The following is a 24,826-nucleotide window of genomic DNA, read 5'->3' on the forward strand; positions in this document are numbered from 1 at the left end:
CCTTAGAAAGGTGAGAAATCAGCCCAGGACTACACGGGAGGAGCTGGTCAATGACCTGAAAAGAGCTGGGACCACCGTTTCCAAGGTTACTGTTGGTAATACACTAAGACGTCATGGTTTGAAATCATGCATGGCACGGAAGGTTCCCCTGCTTAAACCAGCACATGTCAAGGCCCGTCTTAAGTTTGCCAATGACCATTTGGATGATCCAGAGGAGTCATGGGAGAAAGTCATGTGGTCAGATGAGACCAAAATAGAACTTTTTGGTCATAAGTCCAATGTTTGGAGGAAGAAGAATGATGAGTACCATCCCAAGAACACCATCCCTACTGTGAAGCATGGGGGTGGTAGCATCATGCTTTGGGGGTGTTTTTCAGCACATGGGACAGGGCGACTGCACTGTATTAAGGAGAGGATGACCGGGGCCATGTATTGCGAGATTTTGGGCAACAACCTCCTTCCCTCAGTTAGAGCTTTGAAGATGGGTCGAGGCTGGGTCTTCCAACATGACAATGACCCGAAGCACACAGCCAGGATAACCAAGGAGTGGCTCTGTAAGAAGCATATCAAGGTTCTGGCGTGGCCTAGCCAGTCTCCAGACCTAAACCCAATAGAGAATCTTTGGAGGGAGCTCAAACTCTGTGTTTCTCAGCGACAGCCCAGAAACCTGACTGATCTAGAGAAGATCTGTGTGGAGGAGTGGGCCAAAATCCCTCCTCCAGTGTGTGCAAACCTGGTGAAAAACTACAAGAAACGTTTGACCTCTGTAATTGCAAACAAAGGCTACTGTACCAAATATTAACATTGATTTTCTCAGGTGTTCAAATACTTATTTGCAGCTGTATCATACAAATAAATAGTTAAAAATATCATACATTGTGATTTCTGGATTTTTTTTTTTATTATGTCTCTCACAGTGGACATGCACCTACGATAACAATTTCAGACCCCTCCATGATTTCCAAGTGGGAGAACTTGCAAAATAGCAGGGTGTTCAAATACTTATTTTCCTCACTGTATGACTTCTGATCTTCAAACACAACTGGATAACACTCGGGATCAACATTTTACAATGTCATGGCTTCAGAGAGGCAAGGAAAGGATAATAGAGGGTAATTTTTTACCCTTTCTGTGACTTGCAATGATTCAGGAGGCATTGGTGATGACACTGCACATCACCAATGCCTCCTGGGATAAACCCAAGAAAATACACTCTGGGGCTGGACTGCATTCTCCTGGAATTTCGAGCTACCAGTTCTGTGAAAAGACACAGTGACATAACCCATGCATCACAGAAGAATTAAAGGCCAAAGTAAGTACAGTTCATTTTTTTCTAGAGCAATTTGTTTGTTAACAAATGGCATTTGTGTTGTAATGGCAGCAAGCTTTAATTTGGCATTGAAGGTCTACTTTAATCATCACTGGGATGTGCTGAATTAGCTTTATAGAGAGTCTATTTTGTAATTTTTTCAGTCTAGTTCAGCCTATCCTCTACATCAGGCATATGCAATTAGTGGACCTCCAGCTGTTGCAAAACTACAAGTCCCATCATGCCTCTGCCTCTGGGTGTCATGCTTGTGGCTGTTAGAATCTTGCTATGCCTCATGGGACTTGTAGTTTCGCAACAGTTGGAGGTCCACTAATTGCATATCCCTGATCTACATGCTTGCATTGGGAGAGGAGCAGTGAATCACAGGGTAATAAAAAGGGCTTTTCCAAATTGGGATAACACTTACTTTATATTTCATATACATTCACAAAGCATAACTTAAAAAAACATTTAACAATTGCAGCTTACCTTTTTAATAGCCCTTTCCTAATACTTCAAAGAAAAAGTTTTTATTTTTTTTGTTATCAGGGTGGCGGGAAGCTGCATTTACCATAATTAACCATGTCTGAAGGCAGCAAGCTCATCATTTGTAACAGATTTAAATACTGTCTGTCTTAACAAAAGGTTAAAGGTTTTGGAGCTGGGCCTCCTTATTGTATGTTAATGAGAAATGGACTCAACCAGTCCCCAGCCCTCTATTGGGACAGATCATGGTAAGCTAGGTGAGAAATGCTTGCAGTCAGCCATGACACCTTCTCCTCAGAAACATCTATTTTTTTTCCTTAATTTTTGTTTTAGGTATGCGGTTTGAATAGAAACACATAACAAACTATCAGGGCACCGACAATAAGAGAAGGGCTCTAGGACCCAGCGTCTCCAGCAGCACATCACATGGGCCTTTATAAGGGAGTGCTTGAAGTTGCTGACTGATCTCAGCTTGTTACCTGTGTTCCTGTGATCCCTTGCTCCTGTGATCCCTAGTTTCTGACCCAGCTTGTTCCCGACCTGTCTGCCTGTCTCCAGTCCTTGGCCCCCGGTTCTCATGGATACCCTCTGCCTGCTTCTCGTGTTTGACCCGGCTTCCACCTGACTTTGTCTGCTCTGCTTTCCACCTGGTTCTGATCTCGGCTTGCGTTGACTACTCTATTATCTCAGTGACTTTACAGACCTGTCACACCTCACAGGTGCCACCTGCCTGCAGACTCTGTTCATCACAACTGTAGTATTCCTGAGTTTTCTGGACCTGTGCTACTTTGTGCCCGACTCCTCCTGCCTCACCTTCAGGGGAGTCCGGAACTTAGCTGCAAAGGAAGCCCTCTCTACATTGGCCTCCAGCACTTGGTACATGATACAAACACATAGTGAAGTTTTTTTCAAATTTAGCTGCAAAAGTGGAAATACACATTAGCACCTGCTGATAAGGTTAGCCTATATTAACTATAATACATTTAAAATACAAATTTTGTGTATGATAATTATACACACAACCTAAAAATAAACATAAAACAAAACCTTGAACATAGCAATATCAAGTATATATTACGGCATCATAGTTTTAATTCTTTAAAACTCACATTAGGGACAAAGCTGGGTGTCACAGATTTTTCCAAAACGGCATCCCAGTTCATATCAGCCAGGTAAGGGTAAGTCTGAATGTCAGATAAGGATGAATAGCGGCACTCTGGGTCCTTGTTAAGAAGCTGTAAAAAATGTCAGTGATCATAAATTACAGCATCATAAATCAGAATTGTGCAAAACTGAGGAAATGCTGACAACCAACCAATTTCACATTATTGTACTCAGGCCAGTCAAGGACAAGGTCAGACAAATGCCCTGAGCCATCACACTTTTCAGAATTGAAAACTGCAGTGGCAATTTTCTAAGCCGATATATCTCAGTATATATTTTTAAAGGAAAAAAGAGAAACATAGAGATTGCCATTGCTGATCTCTTGTTCTAAAAATGTTAATTTCATGGCTGTCTCGCTGACACTCTTTTTTCAGTAATTTCTGTAACTCACCTGGAACAAGCATGCAGATAAGTCACTGGAATAGGTGTCTCTATTGGAACATTTATCTTCACTTCCTGTTCCTGTGAAAATTTCAACATTTTGGATTTCCCATCCATTTCTGTCCCTGTGATAATGCACACCAGGTCAAACAGAGAGGAGGAATCTCTTCAAAGGGTACACAGACAGCAATAAAAACCTGACATGGAGTTTAACACCTTCCCACCCTATCCAAAGCAATAAAAAAAAAAAAATGCGTTGCAAAGGCATACACTTTAAAGTGGTTCTAAAGTCAGAAGTCTTTTTTTTAAATCTTAATGCATTATATGCATAACCTTCTGTGTACAGCCGCCCCCCTTATACTTAGCTGAGCCCATCTCTATCCATCTATGATGCATGAAAGTCTCTGTAATCCGGGACTCTCCCTGGGCTGACAAAGTAGCAGGGCGCCATTGTCTCCTGCTGCTGTCAAATAAAGTCAGTGAGCCAATAAGGAGAGGGAGGGGGTAGGGCTGGGCCAAGCTGTGGCTCCATGTCTGAATTGACACACAGTGCAGAGACTTGACTTGGGTGCCTCTATAACAAGCTGCTTGCTGTGGGAGCACTCAGCTGAAGGGAGGGGCCAGGAGCGCCGAAAAGGGACTCGAGAAGAGGAGGATCTGAGCTGTTCTGTGCAAAACCACTGCACAAAGCAGGTATTACATGATTGTTATTTTTAAAAGATTTTTTTTTTTACTTTTAGTATCACTTTAAAGCAAACCAGATACTTCATAAGAGTCAGGCCTCGTACACACGACCGAGAAACTCGACGGGCGAAAAACATCGTTTTGCTCGTGGAGTTCCTTGTTAGGCTGTCAAGGATCTCAGCGAGCCAAATTTCTCCATTGCCGTCGGGAAAAAGAAGACATGCTCTCTTTTTGGCTCGACGAGATCCTCGACAGTTTCCTCGTCGAAAAGTGTACACACGACCGGTTTCCTCGGCGAAAAAAATAAAAAAACAGCAATTTCTTGCTGGTTTTTGCCGAGAAACTTGGACGTGTGTACGAGGCCTCAGGATTATGGCTCTTTACTGAACACTCCCTGATCCTTGTAAATCAGAGAAGCATGCTTATCACTGTCATACCAAACAAACTGGTCTACAGTTTCATGCTAGTGCCACTTTAACCTTTATAAAGTGGATTACTTCACAATGGGATTTTGAGAACCTAAAGGTAGCTTAAATTTAAAAAGTGTTGCCAGGAATTTTGTTAAATCCACATTGCACTTGGTCCTGTTCAAATCTGTGCAGTGGTGTTAAAATTATTTCACTTTGCTTTTCTGTAATTGCTGTGCTGTAGCTCCACCCCAGGCTGAAACCCAGTTTATGGGTGCTCCGATGGAGGAGCTACAGTCGGCTCTAAAGCCCTTCCTTTGCAGCCCACACTCTGAAGCCCTGTTGTAGACCTCTGCCAACTTCCACCTATTGAAAAGATTTCAATAACACTGACATAAAAACTGAGACCATATATAGCCACCAGCTTTTCAGGGGAGAGTAGTAGCACTGAAAAGGGGTGCCATCATTCACAAAAAACACAAGACCACAAAAACACAAGCCAGCTACTACACATGTAAGAGGGATAATAATGTAGTAGCTGGAGTGTGTTGTTGTGGGCTTGTGTTTTTATGGCACTCCTCTTTAGCTACCATTATGCACAACAAAACAAGCCTACAGTCACTTCTCCAGTCTCTCTCCTTCAAATTGTATGTGGCTGTCAACCAGGAATGGTCTCAGCCTTTTTTTTTCAGTACAAAGAAGATGGCAGGGGAGAGTGATGGGTACATGGAAGCAATGTAATTACATAGGAGGGCCGTAGGTTTTTGGGTAAGTTTTGTGCAGGTTCTGTGTGCACTGTCTGTCATGCTCCCTCTTGTATTGCACTGTTAGAATTAATTAGGTATTTGCCTCTATGCTAGCAGAAGTTGGGGCAAGGGCGGCAAGCTATCCCACCATATTGCTCAGCAACCAATGCACAGATTTGAACAGGACCTAAAGTGATGTGCACAGGATACCGGGCGTAAGTGCGTGCCACTGGGGGCTCGCTCCAGCTGTAATTCTACACAGCAGGAGCTAATCAGCAGGTCCCATGGACCCAATATCCACCAGCACCCGCTGATCATTCTTTACAAAGGCAGAATGGGGATGCTGTTCTGTCAGTAAGGAAGGCATTGATCCTGCGTACCTGCAAAGCAGGAATACAGATCTATGTCTTCCTCTAGTAAAAGCACCTCCCTCACAACAGTAAAACATTGGTCAGGCACACAGTTAACCCTTTGATCGCCCCTGATGTTAAGCTCTTCCCAGCTAGTGTCATTTGTACAATGAAAGTGCATATTTTTAGCACTGATCCCTGTAATAGTGTCACTGGTCGCCCAAAAAAGTGGCAGTTAGTACCACCCCTTATGACAGCTGTGTCTTCTATCCTCAAACTGACTTTCCTTCACCCCTCTGGTCCACCCCACACCCTATATATACGTATCGCCCTCACTTCTGTCCTCTCCTTATTACTGCACTCACCAACTTATGCTAATTCTAAAGTCAAACGCCCAATGCTCCAAATCACTGGGGAATGTCCACTCATATAAATCGCATTCCCACATTACCTCCCTCACCCTCCTGCTTCTCCAATCCTCTGGTGATGTCTCCCCAAACCCTGGGCCTCCTTTATGCAACTGTGCTCAATGCACCCATTACCCTACACCCTCTGGATGCAGCCGCAATGCACACAATCTAGTTCCCATTTCTCTTCTTCCCAAGACCAGACTCCCTTTCTCCTGCGCCATTTTGAACGCTCACTCTGTCTGTAACAAACTCACGTCCCTCCACGATTTCTTTATCACTAACTCATTTAATCTACTCGCCATTACTGAAACCTGGCTTCACGAATCCGACACTGCGTCTTCTGCTGCTCTATCCCACGGTGGTCTTCTTTGGACTCACTCCCCCAGACCCAGTGGACGCAAAGGAGGGGGTGTTGGAATCCTTTTAGCCCCACATAGCACCTTTCAGGTACTTCACCCACCGCCCTCTCTGTCACTCTCCTCATTTGAGGCGCATTGCATTCATCTCTTCTCTCCAGTTTGTCTAAGGATAGCTGTGATCTACCGGCCCCCTGGTCCAGTATCCTCCTTTCTTGACGACTTCTCTGCCTGGCTACCCTACTTTCTCTCTTCTGAAATCCCCACAATCATTCTTGGCGGCTTCAACATCCCTACTAATGCTAACACTTCTGCAACGTCCAAACTTCTCAGTCTAACCTCCTCTTTTGACCTGAAGCAATGGATACATGCTCCTACTCACTTTGAAGGCAATACCCTTGACCTTGTCTTTTCCCACCTATGCACTCCATGCAACCTCTCCATCTATCCTTACCCCTCTCTGATCACTACCCTATTAATTTCACTCTCTCCCTCTCCTCCGTCTCCTCTCCCTCCAAATGCCTAACAGTCACTCGTAGAAACCTTCATCATATCAACTCTTCTCTTCTACACTCTGTGACTGACCACCTCTATGACAAAATCACACCCCTGTCCTGCACCGACCTAGCCACTTCTGTCTACAACACTTCACTTCTAGCATCACTGGACAGAATGGCCCCCCTCACTACACGCAGAATAAGGCCCCGTCCCCTTCAGCCCTGGCAAACAGATGATACTAGAAGTCTGAAAAAACACAGCCGTGCTCTCGAGCGCCTTTGGCGCAAGACTAAGTCCCAGGAAGACTTCGTCCAGTATAAATCTGCCCTCCAAAAATACAATTTCAGCCTCCTCGCTGCCAAAAATAGCGGCGCTTTACCGCCACCGCACCTCCCGCCCCAGTGTGAAAGGGGCCTAAATGTATTCTTGGGCTGCCCTGCCTCCTCCCCCTTACTTTCTTACCAGTGGACATTATTTTTGCTTCAAAGCGGCATTTCTGCATTTCCCGTGTAGATGAGACATGTGAAGATTGGGTCCCGAGAGAACCCTGCACCACATCTGCACATGCACCAGTTTTTCCGGCCATCAGTGCTGCATGCACAAAGACTGCTAACAGGGAAGTCCAAACCTTCCTTGTCTTTGCGCATACACAGTAAAACCTCTGCACATGCACAGATGAGCCAATGGGCTCTACCATACCCGTGGCTTTAAATTTGCAAATACATAAATATTGTGATCAGTTTGGCTTTTAAAGTTGGAAATGTCTGCTCATCTCTGCTTGCGTCCTGATTGGTCACAGTGCACCTAGAAGAAAACCATTTTTTATTTGGATTTATACTGCCTATTTTGCCAAAGCTTACTTAACAAATATTTTGCTCTAACACATTTTATCTTGCTACTAAATAACCCTGGCATTTCTTCTTTTATTCTAGGGTACGCTGCATCTACTTTCCTACATATTAATAAGTGTTTTCCATATTGTCGAAACAGCTTTGCTTAAAACAGTTTGGCGAGTTGTTTTGCGGAGAGACGTGTCATCTTTATTTAGTGTCTGCTGGATAATCAGGGAACATTTTTCTTTTGTGTTCTCATATGAGTGCGCTGTCAAGGACCCGCTTAAAAAAAAAAAATAAGGTATTCTCAAGGACATGCAGCATAAGAAAAATTGCCATATTATGTGACAGCCCTATTAATAGTGATGATATAACTGCTGGTTCTTACTAGCAGCACTTATTCGGCAGACTTGCTCTTTGGTCCTGATGTAAAATGATTGGATGGGCAGACATAAAACAAACAAAGGAATCCTCAAGTGAACTTTAAGGGTAAATTTGATTTCAGGCTTTTTAGCTCCATATCCTCACCTTGTTGGGGAAAAGACCTTAGGCCAAATACACTATATTATTATATTATTGGGACGTTTGCTTTTACACGCACATGAACTTTAGTCTTAGTCGGTTGGGTTCAATATTGAGTTGGCTCACCCTTTGCAGCTATAACAGCTTCAGCTCTTCTGGGAAGGCTGTCCACAAGGTTTAGGAGTGTGTCTATGGGAATGTTTGACCATTCTTCCAGAAGTGCAATAGTGAGGATTGGATTTATATATGGGAATCCATTTTGTTATACTGTACCTGTTGCAGAGAATGTGTTTCCAGCAAGACAGCATCGCGCTGATTCTCGGCGACAGGGTGCCGACATCTCACACTCGCTGGAATAGAAAAAGCACATTCCAGCAAGTGCGTCATAGAAGCGACAGGGATCCGACTTGGATTCCCGCCAATTCTAGCCGCAGCGTTTGGCATGATTCATGAGGGGGGACTCCACGCCAAATTTTAAATAAAAAAACGGCATGGGTTCCCCCCCATGGGGCATACCAGGCCCTCAGGTCTGGCATGGGTTCTATGGAGAACCTCCCTACGCCAAAAAAACGGCGTGGGGGTCCCTCCACAATCCATACCAGACCCGTATCCAAAGCATGCCGCCCGGCCGGTCAGGAAAGGAGTGGGGACGAGCGAGCACCCCCCCTCCTGAGCCGTACCAGGCCACATGCCCTCAACATGGGGGGGTTGGGTGCTCTGGGGCAGGGGGCGCACTGCGGCCCTCCCACCCCAGAGCACCCTGTCCCCATGTTGATAAGGACAGGGCCTCTTCCCGACAACCCTGACTGTTGGTTGTCGGGGGCTTCGGGCGGGGGGCTTATCGAAATCTGGGAGCCCCCTTTAATAAAGGTGGAGACGTTCTCAGTCCAAAATCCCTCTCAACACTGCATTAAGCACCCGAATCTCCCTTGAACAATGTTTAGCCATCTCAGTACTGATAGGCGACCATCGTCCAGCCTCTCTGAAACTAAATGCCCTTCGATGAAGCAGTAGGTCTCTCTCGAGATACCAGCCTCGTGCTCGGTATTTCCCAGACAGGTTCTCCATTGGTCAGCTCCCTCCCACGGGACAGACAGCACAGGACAGTTCTGCAGTTGCAGACCCAGTCTACACACTGAGTGCGCTAGGTAGATTCTTTGCTCCAGACCAATGTGGTCCCGGAGCCAGGAACACTGAAGCACACATCCCGACCATGAGGGCCACACAAGGAGTGGTGGGACGACTGCCCAGGCGGATGATGGCGAAGACGACCCCGAACCGGCATGCATAGCGAGGCGATCAACCCTCCTAATTGGCTGCCGAAGAGAAGTATCCACACTACCCTGACTCCACTGCTGCCACCTGTCAGTCTGGGGTGTGAGGCCCCCCGAACTACAACTATGTTCTATAGCAGGGATATGCAATTAGCGGACCTCCAGATGTTGCAAAACTACAATTCCCATCATGCCTCTGCCTCTGGGTGTCATGCTTGTGGCTGTCAGAGTCTTGCTATGCCTCATGGGACTTGTAGTTCTGCAACAGCTGGAGGTCCGCTAATTGCATATCCCTGTTCTATAGCCTCATAATGGTATAACCTTAGTATTCATGTATTTACTTGTAATAAATACTATTTATATACTCACATAGAGGTCAGTGTGGGCTTATTTTTAAGTTAATTTACTGCGTGTTAAAAATAGATTTATACTTGAATGTTCATAGCCTGGCCACAGATTCATTTATGGGGATAATATTATAAGGTTTGCTTTTATTTTATTTTTGGTTAAGATTTTTCATCAAACTGCTTAAGTCTGCAACCTTTACTTAGAGAATGATTTCTGTGAAAAAAGTCTTTGGGAGAAAAGGTCCCCATTGATTTTATTTGTGTGATGTCAGACAGATGAACTTGCAGATAACAGTCATCTTGACATGTTCCCTTAAACATATTACTACTGTAGTAGGTTATTGGTATTCAAACGGCTGTACCAAAGCTAGCATTACCTTTTTGAGTAACGCCACCATGTTTTTACACCACGTTGATGAATAATGCACTCTTTCAATCTTAAACATGTTAAGGATGTCGTCTATTGGAGTTGTAGAGTGAATCTCGTAAGGCCTCTAGAAAAAAAGGGAAAAAAAGGGACATAAACAGGGGATTGCAGTAAGAAGAATTATTATATAAATGTATTTGGCTCTCATCAAAAATATAGATCACAACTAAACACAGTAAAATATCAGTTTTTAATTAGTCTTTTATTTGAAGTTTATTATTAATTATTAATTATTATTATTTCAAAAAAGTGACTTGGGGCCCTTTCACACCAAGGTGCTGCGATAATCCACTCATTACTGCAAGCCATAGTACCAGAATTAATTAGGGATATTGACCTGTAATTAAAACATTGAGGTGTCTTTTTTGGGGGGAATAAAATAATTTATGCTTATATATGTTTTTGAACAATTATAGCATGAGAGGCAGAATCTACCAAAGAATATTGTATAATCTTACATTTGCTCCAGTAAAACATGTAGGGGTAGATCCACAAAAGGAATACGCCGGCGTATCTATTGATACGCCGGCGTAATTTAAAAATTCCCGCGTCGTATCTTTGTTTTGTATCTACAAAACAAGATACAACGGCATCTCGGGTCGATCGGACAGGCGTACGTCTTAGTACGCCGTCGGATCTTAGGTGCATTTTTTCCGCCGGCCGCTAGGTGGCGTTTCCGTCGAATTCCGCGTCGAGTATGCAAATTAGCTAGTTATGGCGATCCACAAACGTACGTCCGGCCGGCGCATTTTTTTACGTCGTTTGCGTTTGACTTTTTCCGGCGTATAGTTAAAGCTGCTATATGGTGGCGTACTCAATGTTAAGTATGGCCGTCGTACCCGCGTATAATTTAGAATTTTTTACGTTGTTTGCGCAAGTCGTTCACGAATAGGAATTTGCGTAGAATGACGTCACCGTCATAAGCATTGGCTTGTTCCGGTTAAATTTCGAGCATGCGCACTGGGATACCCCCAGGGATGGCGCATGCGCAGTTAAAAAAAAACTTGTTTACATCGGGTCACGACATATTTACATAAAACACGCCCCCATTACAACCATTTGAATTCCGCGCCCTTACGCCGCCCAAGATACATTATGCCGCCGTAACTTACGGCGCAAATTCTTTGTGGATTAGAAATAAAAAAAATAAGTTACAGTGGAGTAGTGTATCTTAGATACGCTGCGCCCGGCGTACAGCTGCGCCGCTGTACGAGGATCTGCACCGTAGTATAGTGAATGATATATGACAAATGGTGTAGTCTTACCCAACCCCTCAGGAGTTCATAAGCTGTAATTCCTAATGACCACCAGTCCACAGGATAGGAATACCCGGGTCCCACTTCCATGTAAGACTGAAACACTTCTGGTGCTTAAATACAAAACAGAGATTAACAAGGTTAACATTCTGTGTTTAATACAATACATTTAGAAACATATGTGTCATAGGGTAAATTCAGCCACTGCATGACTTCCATTTACCATATTACTGTAGGCTTGGTATTAAGAAGACCTCATGTACCAACATTATAATATCTCTCATTATCTCATACAAAAAAAAACGTTGACTGCTCAAGATGGCTCTTGAATTACTTCTTGCTTTTAAAAACGGGTACATTTCATAAATTAAATATTAATACCCATATGAGATAGTAAAAGTCAAACAAAACATAACAAAAATTGAAAAGGTCATACAACTAACACTGGCGAGTTCCAGGGACAGCTATCCATATCCTATTTAATATAGTGCCCAAAACAAACCAACAATACGCCTCTCAAATGCAGAGAGGCATCAGGACCTTCAAGGATGGAGTATTCACTGAGGTAAGCACATACACATTAGGGAAAAAAAAAAATTGTAAACATTTTTGAAAACCGAATTTAAATATAAGAACATTCAAAAAGTATACTGACATATATTTGTCACGGTGACTAAATGTTACAACTTGGAAGTTTGTCATGAAGCTGATATCCACTTTATGTTGTGCATATATTAAAAACGTGTTTTGCAGAGTATTTCTCCTTTTTTAGGAAATGTTTATATGCAGGGCCGGTGCTAGACTATTTTGCGCCCTAGGCGAGACCAGCTACTTGCGCCCCCCCCCCCCCGAAAAAAAAAATCTAAACAAACTCAATAATTTTAGCACCAGAACTGGTCCAGGTGGAGAGGGGGTTCAGCCAGGTGAAGGGATAAAGCCAGGTGGACAGGAGGGGGGTGCAGGCAGGTGGAGGGATGGAGCCAGGTGGACAGAAGGGGGGTGCAGGCAGGTGAAGGAATGGAGCCAGGTGGACAGGAGGGGGTGCAGGCAGGTGGAGGGATGGAGCCAGGTGGACAGGAGGGGGTGCAGGCAGGTGGAGGGATGGAGCCAGGTGGACAGGAGGGGGTGCAGGCAGGTGGAGGGATGGAGCCAGGTGGACAGGAGGGGGTGCAGGCAGGTGGAGGGATGGAGCCAGGTGGACAGAAGAGGGGGGTGCAGCCAGGTGGACAGGAGGTGGGGTGCAGCCACATGGAGGGATAGAGCCATGTGGACAGGAGGGGTGTGCAGGTAGGTGGAGGGATAAAGCCAGGTGGACAGGTGGGGGGTGCAGGTAGGTGGAGGGATGGAGCCAGGTGGACAGGAGGAGGATGCAGCCAGGTGGAGAGGGGAGGTGCAGCCAGGTGGAGAGGAGAGGTGAGGTACAGCCAGGTGGAGAGGAGAGGGGAGGTACAGCCAGGTGGAGAGGAGAGGGGAGGTACAGCCAGGTGGAGGGGTGCAACCAGGTGAAAGGAGGATATGGCCAGGCGGACAAGAGAGGGGGTGCAGCCAGGTGGAGGGAGGATATAGCCAGGTGGACAGGAGGGGGTGCAGCCAGTTGGAGGGATGGAGCCAGGTGGACAGGAGGGGGGTGCAGCCAGGTGGAGGGAGGATATAGCCAGGTGGACAGGAGAAGGATTGCAGGTGGACAGGAGGGTGCAGCCAGGTGGAGGGAGAGGGGGTGCCGCTAGGTGGACAGGAGGGGGGTGCAGCCAGGTGGAGGTAGGATATAGCCAGGTGGACAGGAGAGGGGAGAGCAGCCAGGTGGACAGGAGAGGGGAGAGCAGCCAGGTGGACAGGAGAGGGGAGAGCAGCCAGGTGGACAGGAGAGGGGAGAGCAGCCAGGTGGACAGGAGAGGGGAGAGCAGCCAGGTGGACAGCAGAGGGGGGTGCAGCCAGGTGGACAGGAGAGGGGAAGTGCAGCCAGGTGAAGGGATGGAGTCAGGTGGACAGGAGAGGGGGGTGCAGCCAGGTGGACAGAAGAGGGGGGTGCAGCCAGGTGGACAGGAGAGGGGGGTGCAGCCAGGTGGACAGGAGAGGGGAAGTGCAGCCAGGTGGACAGGAGAGGGGAAGTGCAGCCAGGTGAAGGGATGGAGTCAGGTGGACAGAAGAGGGGGGTGCAGCCAGGTGGACAGAAGAGGGGGGTGCAGCCAGGTGGACAGAAGAGGGGGGTGCAGCCAGGTGGACAGAAGAGGGGGGTGCAGCCAGGTGGACAGAAGAGGGGGGTGCAGCCAGGTGGACAGCAGAGGGGGGTGCAGCCAGGTGGACAGGAGAGGGGGGTGCAGCCAGGTGGACAGGAGAGGGGGGTGCAGCCAGGTGGACAGCAGAGGGGGGTGCAGCCAGGTGGACAGCAGAGGGGGGTGCAGCCAGGTGAAGGGATGGAGTCAGGTGGACAGGAGAGGGGGGTGCAGCCAGGTGGACAGAAGAGGGGGGTGCAGCCAGGTGGACAGCAGAGGGGGGTGCAGCCAGGTGGACAGCAGAGGGGAAGTGCAGCCAGGTGAAGGGATGGAGTCAGGTGGACAGAAGAGGGGGGTGCAGCCAGGTGGACAGAAGAGGGGGGTGCAGCCAGGTGGACAGAAGAGGGGGGTGCAGCCAGGTGGACAGGAGAGGGGGGTGCAGCCAGGTGGACAGGAGAGGGGGGTGCAGCCAGGTGGACAGGAGAGGGGAAGTGCAGCCAGGTGAAGGGATGGAGTCAGGTGGACAGGAGAGGGGGGTGCAGCCAGGTGGACAGAAGAGGGGGGTGCAGCCAGGTGGACAGAAGAGGGGGGTGCAGCCAGGTGGACAGAAGAGGGGGGTGCAGCCAGGTGGACAGGAGAGGGGGGTGCAGCCAGGTGGACAGGAGAGGGGGGTGCAGCCAGGTGGACAGCAGAGGGGGGTGCAGCCAGGTGGACAGCAGAGGGGGGTGCAGCCAGGTGGACAGGAGAGGGGGGTGCAGCCAGGTGGACAGCAGAGGGGGGTGCAGCCAGGTGGACAGCAGAGGGGGGTGCAGCCAGGTGGACAGCAGAGGGGGGTGCAGCCAGGTGGACAGCAGAGGGGGGTGCAGCCAGTCTCAACCCAGTCTCCATTAACCCCCCCTGCTCCTTCTTCCATCATCTATCCCCCCTGGGCCCTGCTCTGCTTCCGCCATTCCTCCCCCCCCAGGGGGAGGAATGGCAGAAGCAGAGCAGGGCCCAGGGGGGATGGATGATGGAAGAAGGAGCAAGGGGGGTTAATGGAGACTGGGTCGGGTGGATAATTAATAAAGCAGGAGGGCATAATGGAACTGTAAGAAGGAGTGGGGGCCCCACTCCTTCTTCCAGTTCCATTAGGCCCTCCTGCTTTATTAATTATCCACCCGACCCAGTCTCCATTAACCCCCCTTGCTCCTTCTTCCATCATCCATCCATTCTTCTTCCCCACCCTCACCTCCTGTGCTGTTTTCTCCAATCTTCCGGCGCGGGACTGGGTACTGTGTCACTCTTCTGTACTACTGCTGCAGCCTCTGTGGCGCCAGCAGCGGAGGGCCGCCCCTTCAGTGACGTCAGACGTCCTCCTGCGCAGAGGAGGACGTCGTCACTGAAGTGCCGTGCCGTACAGGCCAGGAACCGGCGTCATCCATCACCTCACCAGGCAGTAACTTAAGGATGGGAGTCGGGACTGGCTGCGCCCGGCCCGGGCCACATCCAGTCAGCAGCTGACAGGCGCTGCGGCGCATTAGCACACCGGAGCGGGGCGCCGGAGGGCGGCGGCAACTCCGGATCATAAAGTATTAAAAAAAAAAAGTAATTTTTCCGCCCCATCCCAGGCTGCGGACCTGCCCGCCCCAAGCGGCCGCTTGGTCCGCCTGGTGGTTGCGCCGGCCCTGTTTATATGCATCTTTATATATATATATATATATATATATATACCGTATTTATCGCGGTATAACGCGCTCTGGCGTATACCGCGCACCCCCAAAGTGGCCCCCAATCCTGTGGGAAAAAAAGATTTTTAGTTTTTTTGTACTTACAGTTTTGGTGTCTTGCGCGGCGTCCATCTGCGGCCTCGTCGGGTCCGGCGTCCTTCTGCGGCTTCGGGTGTCCTCTTCGGCAGGTCCGGCATCCGTCTTCGGCGGGTCCGGCGTCCGTCTTCGGCGGGTCGGGCGTCCATCTTCGGCGGGTCCGGCGTCCATCTTCGGCGGGTCCGGCGTCCATCTTCGGCGGGTCCGGCGTCCATCTTCGGCGGGTCCGGTGTCCATCTTCGGCGGGTCCGGTGTCCATCTTCGGCGGGTCCGGTGTCCTTCTGCGGCGTCCTCCCGCTCGTTTCCCGCCACGACTTTGAATACTGCGCCCGCATATAGCGAGCGCAGTACACTCGTGAATCTTCGGGCAGGCTCGGGCGCCTCTTGCACTGACGTCCTGTACGCTCAGGACGTCAGGACGTCAGTACGAGAGGCGCCGAGACTGCCCGAAGATTCACGAGTGTACTGCGCTCGCTATATGCGGGCGCAGTATTCAAACTCGTGGCGGGAAAGCGGGTATCGGCGTATATCGCGCACCCACGATTTTGCCCTGATTTTCAGGGCAAAATAGTGTGCGGTATACGCCGATAAATATGATATATATATATATATATATAGCAGATAATCTAGATAATAAAATGGTGATTGTTGCAGTATTTTCTGTCACACGGTATTTGTGCAGCGGTCTTTCAAACACAATTTTTTGGGGAAAAATACACTTTCATGAATTAAAAAAAAACTTATGCATTTTCTTTGCTGCGCGAGCTCGCGGGGAAGGGAACGCTTTAAAATTATGTTTTTTTTTACATTGTGTTTTTATTTTTATTTGATCACTTTTTTTGCAGTCACAAGAATTGTAAACATCCCTTGTGACAGTAATAGGTGGTGACAGGTACTATTTATGGAGGGATCAGGGGTCTAAAAGATCCTAAATCCCTCCTTTGCACTTCAAAGTATTCAGATCGCCAAAAACAGTGATTCTGAATACTGTATTTTTTTTTTTAAAGACTGGTGCCATTAACAGCAGAGTAAACTGGAAGCGATGTCGTGATGCTGCTTCCGTGTTTACTGTACATACAGGAGACTGGAACAAAGCCATTTATGGCTTTGTTCCAGTCTGTCTCTAGCCGGTGGAAGTACCGGATCGCGGATCGGGTCTCCTGGTGGGACGGGAGGCCAGTAAGAGCGGTGGAAGGTAGCGGGAGGGGGATGTCCCCTTCCGCTCCTCCGGGATAACAACCAAGCAGATTTTAGCTGCATCGGTTGTTATCCCTGGAAAGCCCACTCTGAAAAAAACATTACCGGGATGATGCCTGCAGCAATTTCCTAAAGCTGCTGCCAAACTGCTGAGAGATTTGACATAATTAACTAGTAAAGCCTTGAGAGAATGTGCAGGTCAGATACAGAATTTTTTTTCCCAAGCAGTTATAATAGATACTGTCTACATATTTTATTTTATAACCAGTCCTTGCTACAGTCAGTCATGGAAGAATGTATATTTTTAGGCTGATTTGAAAGTGGTTTGTCAATGATAACTGGAAGTGTCAGTCCCCATTAGAGATGGCCTGCCGGTTCGCCAGGTGGACGTTTCGCGGCGAACTTTGGTTGTTCGCGGTCCGCCAAACCGTCTGACATCTGGCGATGTTCGCGGTGGCCCGGAATGTTACATGGGTAGGAACTTTGACATATGACACATCCATCAGGTGGTGCAGGACAGCCAATTGAGACATTTGAGCACATGGACCTTATAAATAGACCTGATCTGGCGGCCATCTTACATTCTGCTTTTTGTCAGTATAGGGAAAGGGTGCTGTGTTTGGAGCAGGGACAGGCTGTATTCTTTCAAATAGCTATCTAAAAGGTCCACAAAAGTCCTTTTAAGGACTGGTATAGGTGTGCTACTTGCTCTAGTATATAGGTGTCTAATACATTCATATACTTTTTGTCAGTTTAGGGAGAGGTTGGTGTTTCCATCAGGGAAAGAGTTTAGCGACACAAATCGCTACCTAACAGGTCCACAAAAGTCCTTTCAAGCACTGGTATAGGTGTGCTACTTGCTCTAGTATATAGGTGTCTAATAAATTCATATACTTTTTGTCAGTTTAGGGAGAGGTTGGCAATTCCATCAGGGACAGAGTTTAGCGACACAAATCGATACCTAACAGGTCCACAAAAATCCTTTCAAGCACTGGTATAGGTGTGCTACTTGCTCTAGTATATAGGTGTCTACCTAAATCGCTACCTAACAGGTCCACAGACCACAGTCCACTCCCGCTTGAGTCACAGGAATTATTTTTGATCCATCAGAAGACATTTCGGATGGCATTCTTGGCATTTTATCAGGAAGAGGGGGTAGCAACAGCCGGCACTCAGCAGTCTGACAACAGTACTCAGATCAGCCCAAGGAGGTTGGTGCCCGCTGTTGCTGCCTACTCCGAGATCTCTACTGTTAGTGATGGGGAAGGTGACATCAATGATGATGTGTCTACAGGCGTCACGTGGATAGCCACAAGAGAGGAAGAGGAGGGGAGTTCAGAGGGAGAGATGGACCAACAGATAGGGAGGATAAGTCCTTTCAAGCACTGGTATAGGTGTGCTACTTGCTCTAGTATATAGGTGTCTAATACATTCATATACTTTTTGTCAGTGCAGGGACAGGGTGCTGTTTGGAGTAGGGACAGAGTTTAGCGACACAAATCGCTACTTAACAGGTCCACAAAAGTCCTTTCAAGCACTGGTATAGGTGTGCTACTTGCTGTGAACTGCAGTATATAGGTGCAATATACACTTAGAATATACTTTCGAATATAGAAAGCATATTATAGTGGATTTGTATTGTGCAGCATTGTGACTGGCGGTGTATTTGGTTACTGCTGGATTTTTGCCTCTTTCGCTGCGTTTCCTCTTCTACACACATTAAAAAAAAATCTTGAATAAAAAGTTTCATAACTGGTGAAATAAACCAGTGGCCCCCCAAAACGACAGATTTTGTTATATACCTTCTTCCACATATACTGCGCTTCTCTAGAGACTTTTGTCGCAGGGTCATTTAAAAAATGACAGGCAGAGGAAGAGGCAGGCCCTTCCGCAGGGGTGGTAGGGGTGAGGCAGATATATTGTGGAGGTTTTGGGAATGTTGTATGGAAAGATACATATATAGGTGACCACTACTGGATTTACAAAGGTCACTTGATCCTTAAATTTGATATAATAAAATGAAAAGAAAGCGCAAAAAAAAAAAAAAACACAAATGATGCAAAACCGTTACAGAGACGATTGAAGCCAAAAAACATGAGCAAGTCTCTAGTGTTTGGTGGAGTCTGAAGTGGTAAAAAAACAAAAAAACAAGGTCAGCTAGATAGACTGGCTTTTCTGGTTAAACACTGGTCCATGAAAAACATGCATTTACCGCAGATCAGCCTGATTTGGGTGGATCATGGTTCAGGAGACAGGCTTTGGGCTTTTGTTGATGGCATCAGTCTGAGATGCTTCTGAGATCATTGGGAAATTGTTTACACTTGCTTCAAAACATGGCATTGGACACACTTTTTTAAAGCACTCTGAACGCCAATCAAAGCAGCTGTCACTAAATAAAATGGTTAGCTTACAGTCCAGTTCACACCTTCTGTTGGCTTTGCTTTGCTTCAAAATCGATACCCCATGTCACTTTAGTGGTGCTTCAAAGCTTCTTCAAAGCCTCCATAGAAGTCTTTGATGCTTAAAGCACCTCAAGCTTTTGAGAGAAGCATTACCTTTGCTTTGTTTTGGAGAAATTGCAGGCATGACATATCAACACACAGGGCATCTGCCAAGCTTCATTAAAGCTTCAAGAAAGCACCAATGAAGCATTACAGAAGGATCAAAAACACATAAAAAAAACATCTTCAAGCAGTAGGCGCTTTTAATGTGTGTTGAAGTTGAAGAAAGTGTAAATGATCCCTAACAGATGCATTTGACCTACAGTTGACCTCCTTCTGACCTGCATTTGATCCACTTCAAACAGGTCCACTTAAAACAAACAAAAACAAATTGACACAGGCCCTAAATAAATTATACATGCCCGTTGAAGGACCTTGAGTTATTACCGTATTTATCCTGTTGCAAATGCAGGGCTTAGATATATCAAGACAAAGATTGGATAAGTAGAAAATGTATTATTTTTTTTTTATACCATATCAGACTCCACCAGTAAGAAACACGAGACTTGCTCACATTTTGGTTGCTTATAGCGTCTCAACTAAGGTTTCGCATCATTCGTGGTTTTCCTTTTATCTCCCTTCTTTTCTCTTATTTTTTTTTTTTTTAAATTATAGACCTCCTGACATGGTTCAAGATAGATACTTGACAGAAGTATAGCCATATACAACATTTAAAAGGAAAACCCCATGCTGAAATACTCTATTCCCTAGTTATTTCCCCGTCCCCCCTCCCCCGCCTACCTCACAGTTACTGTTCTTACCGCTCTGTTTTTCACAACCAACCGCCCAGGGACCAGACAGACAGAAGCTAGGCAGGCAGGCTCCTGTAAACCCCATGCTGCACGAGATAACCGCAGCTCCTAGGACCAGCTCCTTCCTCCCCTTGGACCCATTCTTCTCCTCAGGTAAGACCCTGACTCTCAGGGCCTTCCACCCCCGGAAACCATTGACGGCCGTCCTTTTCAGGACAGACGTTACACCGGTCCCACACTGCGGCTCTCCGCCTCGCCTTTACCCAGCATCGCCCCCCACACGGCCACCCTCGATTGAGGCATCCCCCCGCCACCCCCTGGCTTAATTTTGGCGTGTTTCGGCGCCTTTTTCCACATCCGCGCCAGCCTAGGCCATTTTGCGGCCGCCGCGTCTTAGGAAAGACTAGCCTAGCGGCGCGCCTCCCATACGCCCAGCAAAGCCATCAAACTGCCCAGAAATTTCCCAGATTATCCCCCCTACCCCTGGAGGACCCCACCATCCCCCGATTAGCAACCCAGCTCAGCACTGCCAGCATTTCACCCAGCTGACAGCCCCCCAAGCCTGGGTCCTGTGTCTCATCTGGCAGCCATCTTGGTACACCCCAGCAACAGAGACACTTCTCACCCCCCCTCCCCCCCCCCTCCACAACCAACAGCACTTGATCCAGGGATTGTCCGATCGCCTTTCCAGGGATCAGGAAGGAATTTTTTTCCCTGCCGCAGCACATTGGCCTAGCACGGCCAGGGTTTTTTGCCTTCCTCTGGACAAAGCCGAGAGAGAGGATTCAGCGAATCTTCTCTCCAGCGTCACTTAAACACTGGCACCCCCCCCAGCGACTGACGACTATGGCCAAGCAGCGGTACGCTGCAGAAACTATTTGGGATCTGAGGCAATTCGCCACAGTATTACCAGCCGTCACCAAAAAAGCCTTAATAACAGAGCAACTTTTGAGAATCGATCGACTATCAAAAATTTTAGCCATTCATCCCAGCTTAAGCACATATCATGTGCTCTGATCAACACAAGATCGGCAGTAAAACACTGATTAGAAATCCACGATTTCATACTACAATACGATCTAGACTGCCTCTTTATTACAGAAAGCTGGCTCTCTGCCGACTGTAACACCATTCTCAGAGAACTGGTGCCAGAAAACTATCGTATTATAACGGAAAATAGAATAGGGCAAAGAGGAGGAGGCCTGGCGGTGATCCACAAGATTCACCTTGCAATCACTAAGCCGGTCCTTCAAAATCCTCTTCCATTCATGGAAACCCTTACTCTTCAACTACAAACAAACCCCCAGGAGACTGTCCACATTCTTCTCTGCTATAGGCCACCCGGGCTAAAATCACAGCTTCTACCATTATTGACGGAGTTTATCTCCACTTATACCCTTAACAGCAAACACCTTTTGCTGCTCAGGGATTTCAATCTCTGGGCCAACTCCTCACAGGATCCCGTTGCCGACGCCTGTATTGATCACCTGGAAGGATTAGGGCTACAGCAACTAATATGTGAGCCCACACATGCTTCAGGTAACGCGCTCAACCTAATTTTCAGACAAAATCTGAAAATAAGCATTCTGGAAAATGAACCATTGCCATGGACAGATCACCATGCAATCAAATTCACAATTTCCAAAACTCCCCCATTGATAAAAGCACCCAAGCCGGTGTCAATACACTGGACTAGATCTCAGAAGAAGCTCCATTCGGAACTCTTCAAATCTACCTTGGGAAACAAAATCAAAACAATCCATCAACATCAAATAGCCTCAGATACACTGGATGCCATAAATGCAGCCCTATTACAGGCAGCCGACTTAGTTGCACCGAAACGCAAAGCCCGCATCCGTAAAAACAAGTCCAGCTGGTTCAACAACCAGCTGTCGCTACTGAAGCAAGAGCGCAGAAGGGCGGAAGCCGCCTGGAAAAGAAGCGCTTCAGAGGAAAACCTCTTCATCTACAAGGCAATAACAAGAAAATACCATAAAGAAATCTTCAAAGCCAAGAAACATCATTTTTCTATGGCTATCAACAGCGCCTTAAACCGCCCCCGCAAACTCTTCAAGATGGTCACCCAGACCATGAATCCAGGATGTCTTGAAGCCCCCAACTCAGATTCCCAAGAATTTTGCGATGAATTGTCGGATTTCTTCATCAACAAAATTGAGGGAATCCGGGAAAGCATTCGGCAAAACAATACCCCCTTCAACCCCCCCCCCTCAATCAACCATATAACACCCACGAAAACTTTCCACAATCAACAATGTTCACTCTGGAACCCACTTCCATCGATGCCACAAAAACTATCATTGGTGCTTTGCGAAACAGCACAGCACCTAATGATATTATTCCTACTAAACTGCTGAAGGAATGTGCCGACATCCTGGCACCACCTATCACGCAGCTTATAAACCAGTCATTTAAGGAAGGCACAGTGCCCTCCCTGCTGAAAGAGGGCACAATCCAGCCCATCTTGAAAAAACCTACCCTAGACCCTAAGGACCCAACTCACCGCCATCCCATAACAGGTCTAAACATTCTCTCCAATGTAATGGAGAAAGTAGTGGTACAACAGCTGCAACAGCATCTAGATACCCATAATCTACTTGATCCATTTCAATCAGGTTTCCGTCCCGGACACGGGACGGAAACAGCATTACTTAAAATATGGGACGACGCTCTTGAGGCCGCAGACGAAGGAGAATCTTGTCTCCTGGTTTTGCTGGACCTAAGCGCAGCCTTTGACACGGTAGACCATAAACTGTTACTGACGCGACTGGCTGAAGTAGCCAGAGTCGCAGAAGGTGATTTACCATGGTTTTCCTCCTTTCTAGAAAACCGGTCACAAACAGTGAAACCGGGATCTTTCACGTCTGAAAAGCGCATGGTGTCATGTGGAGTCCCCCAAGGGTCCCCCCTGTCGCCGGTGCTTTTCAACATCTATCTTCGCCCTCTCTTTGAAATCATCAGTAGCCAAGAACTACTCTATCACTCATATGCAGAGGATACGCAATTGTATTTTCGCATCTGCAACAAAAAGGATCATCATCTCAGTTTAGAGAAATGTCTCTCTTTGATAGAAAACTGGATGACTAAGAGCTATCTTAAACTCAACAGCTCTAAAACAGAACTTCTCATGTTTCATGCCAGCCGCAAGAGTCAACTGGCACCAACCTGGACACCCCCGCCCATTCTGGGCCAAATCATCACCCTAGCTCCAAAGTCAAAAGTCTCGGGGTCATCTTCAACACCTACATGACAATGGACGCACAAATAGGGTCAGTAGTCAGCGGATCGCACCATCTGTTGCGTCTACTACGCAGACTTATTCCATTTATTCCCAAAGAAGACGTAGCAGTCGTGGTGGGAACAATTGTGAACTCCAGACTGGACTATGCAAATGCTCTGTACCTCGGACTCCCAAAGTACCAAATCTCTCGTCTGCAAGTCGTTCAAAATACGGCCGCCAGACTTGTGACTGGGAAAAAAACATGGGAATCAATCTCACCTTCGCTGAGAACCCTTCACTGGCTGCCAGTAAAAGACAGAATTGCATTTAAAGCACTCTGTCTGACGCCATGGGAAGGCTCCGCAATATCTTTGCGACAAGATAGAACCCCACAATTCCAATCGCGTTCTACGATCCACCGACCAAAATCTGGTCAAGGTACCCAAAGCAAGATACAAGTCCAAAGGAGAAAGAAGGTTTGCTTTCCAAGGTCCTAGATTATGGAACGCTTTACCAACCAGCATTCGGTTGGAGGAAAACCACCTGGCCTTCAGAAGACAGATTAAAACTCTGCTCTTCTGATGTCAAGAGACAGGAACAACAAGCGCCCAGAGGCGATTTAGTTTGCATGTGCCGCGCTATATAAGTCTTTCATTCATTGATTCATTCAACCTCCACTGGTCCCTGTCAATCCTTAACCCTTAGGTTTTCCGCATAACTCCATGTTTTCTTGAATTCCGTCCAGTGTATCCATTTCTCCTTTTGAGCTTTGTTTCCCTCCTCAGAAAATGTATTATAAAGAACTGTGTGAGTGACTAGGGCTCCATAATGATCACAAATATACAAAGCTGGTAAATGGCGCTGGGTAAAAAAAACAGATAATGGATCCTTCACACTTTCCCCTGAACCTGTACAGAGTGAGAATGGTGAGAGAGTTAAATTTATTTCAGAAAACTGGACTAATGTGAGCGTTTTTCTCTTTTCATGCAGCTTAGCGGATGTGCAGCCTTATAGTCTACATCCCCCATCATGACATGCAATCACCGCGGCTGCTATTCAGTCCTGACTGATAAGAATCATGTAATGTGACAGCGGGCATAGTGGTAAGAAAAATAACTGTCACTTACTGTACATGTATTCAGACAACAGTGAAAATGTTTTGCTATATTTAAGGGAAGGAACACACAATACCAACATTTCTATACCAGCTGGGTATTATAATATAGGCTAATTTAAAGATACACAAGGAAGTTTGTGCTGCTCAGTTGATAGTTAATGTCTAATCTGGTAAAATCTAATTTTTCTGAGCACTATTTTGTACGCAATGGCCAATGCTGACTTCCTGTAAGTTGAATGAATAAACATTCAGTGAGCAATTACTGTATGTTATACAGAGTCAAAGGGTTGTAATGCTTGTAGAATGAATTTCTTTACTGGACTTATATATGAAAATAAAGCCAATGGCCCGGATTCACAAAGCACTTACGCCAACGTATCTCCAGATACGCCGTCGTAAGTACAAATGTGCGCCGTCGTATCTATGCGTCGAACCAGAAACCAAGATACGCCTAAAAATAGGCTTCCTCCGACCGACGTAACTTGCCTACGCTGGCGTATCGTGGGCGCAAAGTTACGCTGGACGCATGTGGCGCTCAGATTGATTTCTTATTCAA

The 24,826-nt window shown here is 47.0% G+C and overlaps 1 protein-coding gene across 2 annotated transcripts in view; it reads right to left on the bottom strand.

Annotated features, from left to right (window-relative positions):
- The window catches only part of STK32B (serine/threonine kinase 32B), a 363,206-nt gene that overhangs the window by 58,907 nt on the left and 279,473 nt on the right, over positions 1-24,826 (bottom strand). For both annotated transcript variants that reach the window (XM_040335410.1, XM_040335411.1), the window contains exons 8-10: positions 11,460-11,563; positions 10,145-10,261; positions 2,905-3,030 (exon numbers count right to left, since the gene is read on the bottom strand). In XM_040335410.1, the coding sequence (XP_040191344.1) occupies positions 2,905-3,030; positions 10,145-10,261; positions 11,460-11,563 (347 nt within the window). The remainder of the gene's footprint in view (positions 1-2,904; positions 3,031-10,144; positions 10,262-11,459; positions 11,564-24,826) is intronic.

Source organism: Rana temporaria, chromosome 1, assembly GCF_905171775.1.
Source record: "Rana temporaria chromosome 1, aRanTem1.1, whole genome shotgun sequence".
NCBI classification, from domain to species: Eukaryota; Metazoa; Chordata; class Amphibia; order Anura; family Ranidae; genus Rana; species Rana temporaria.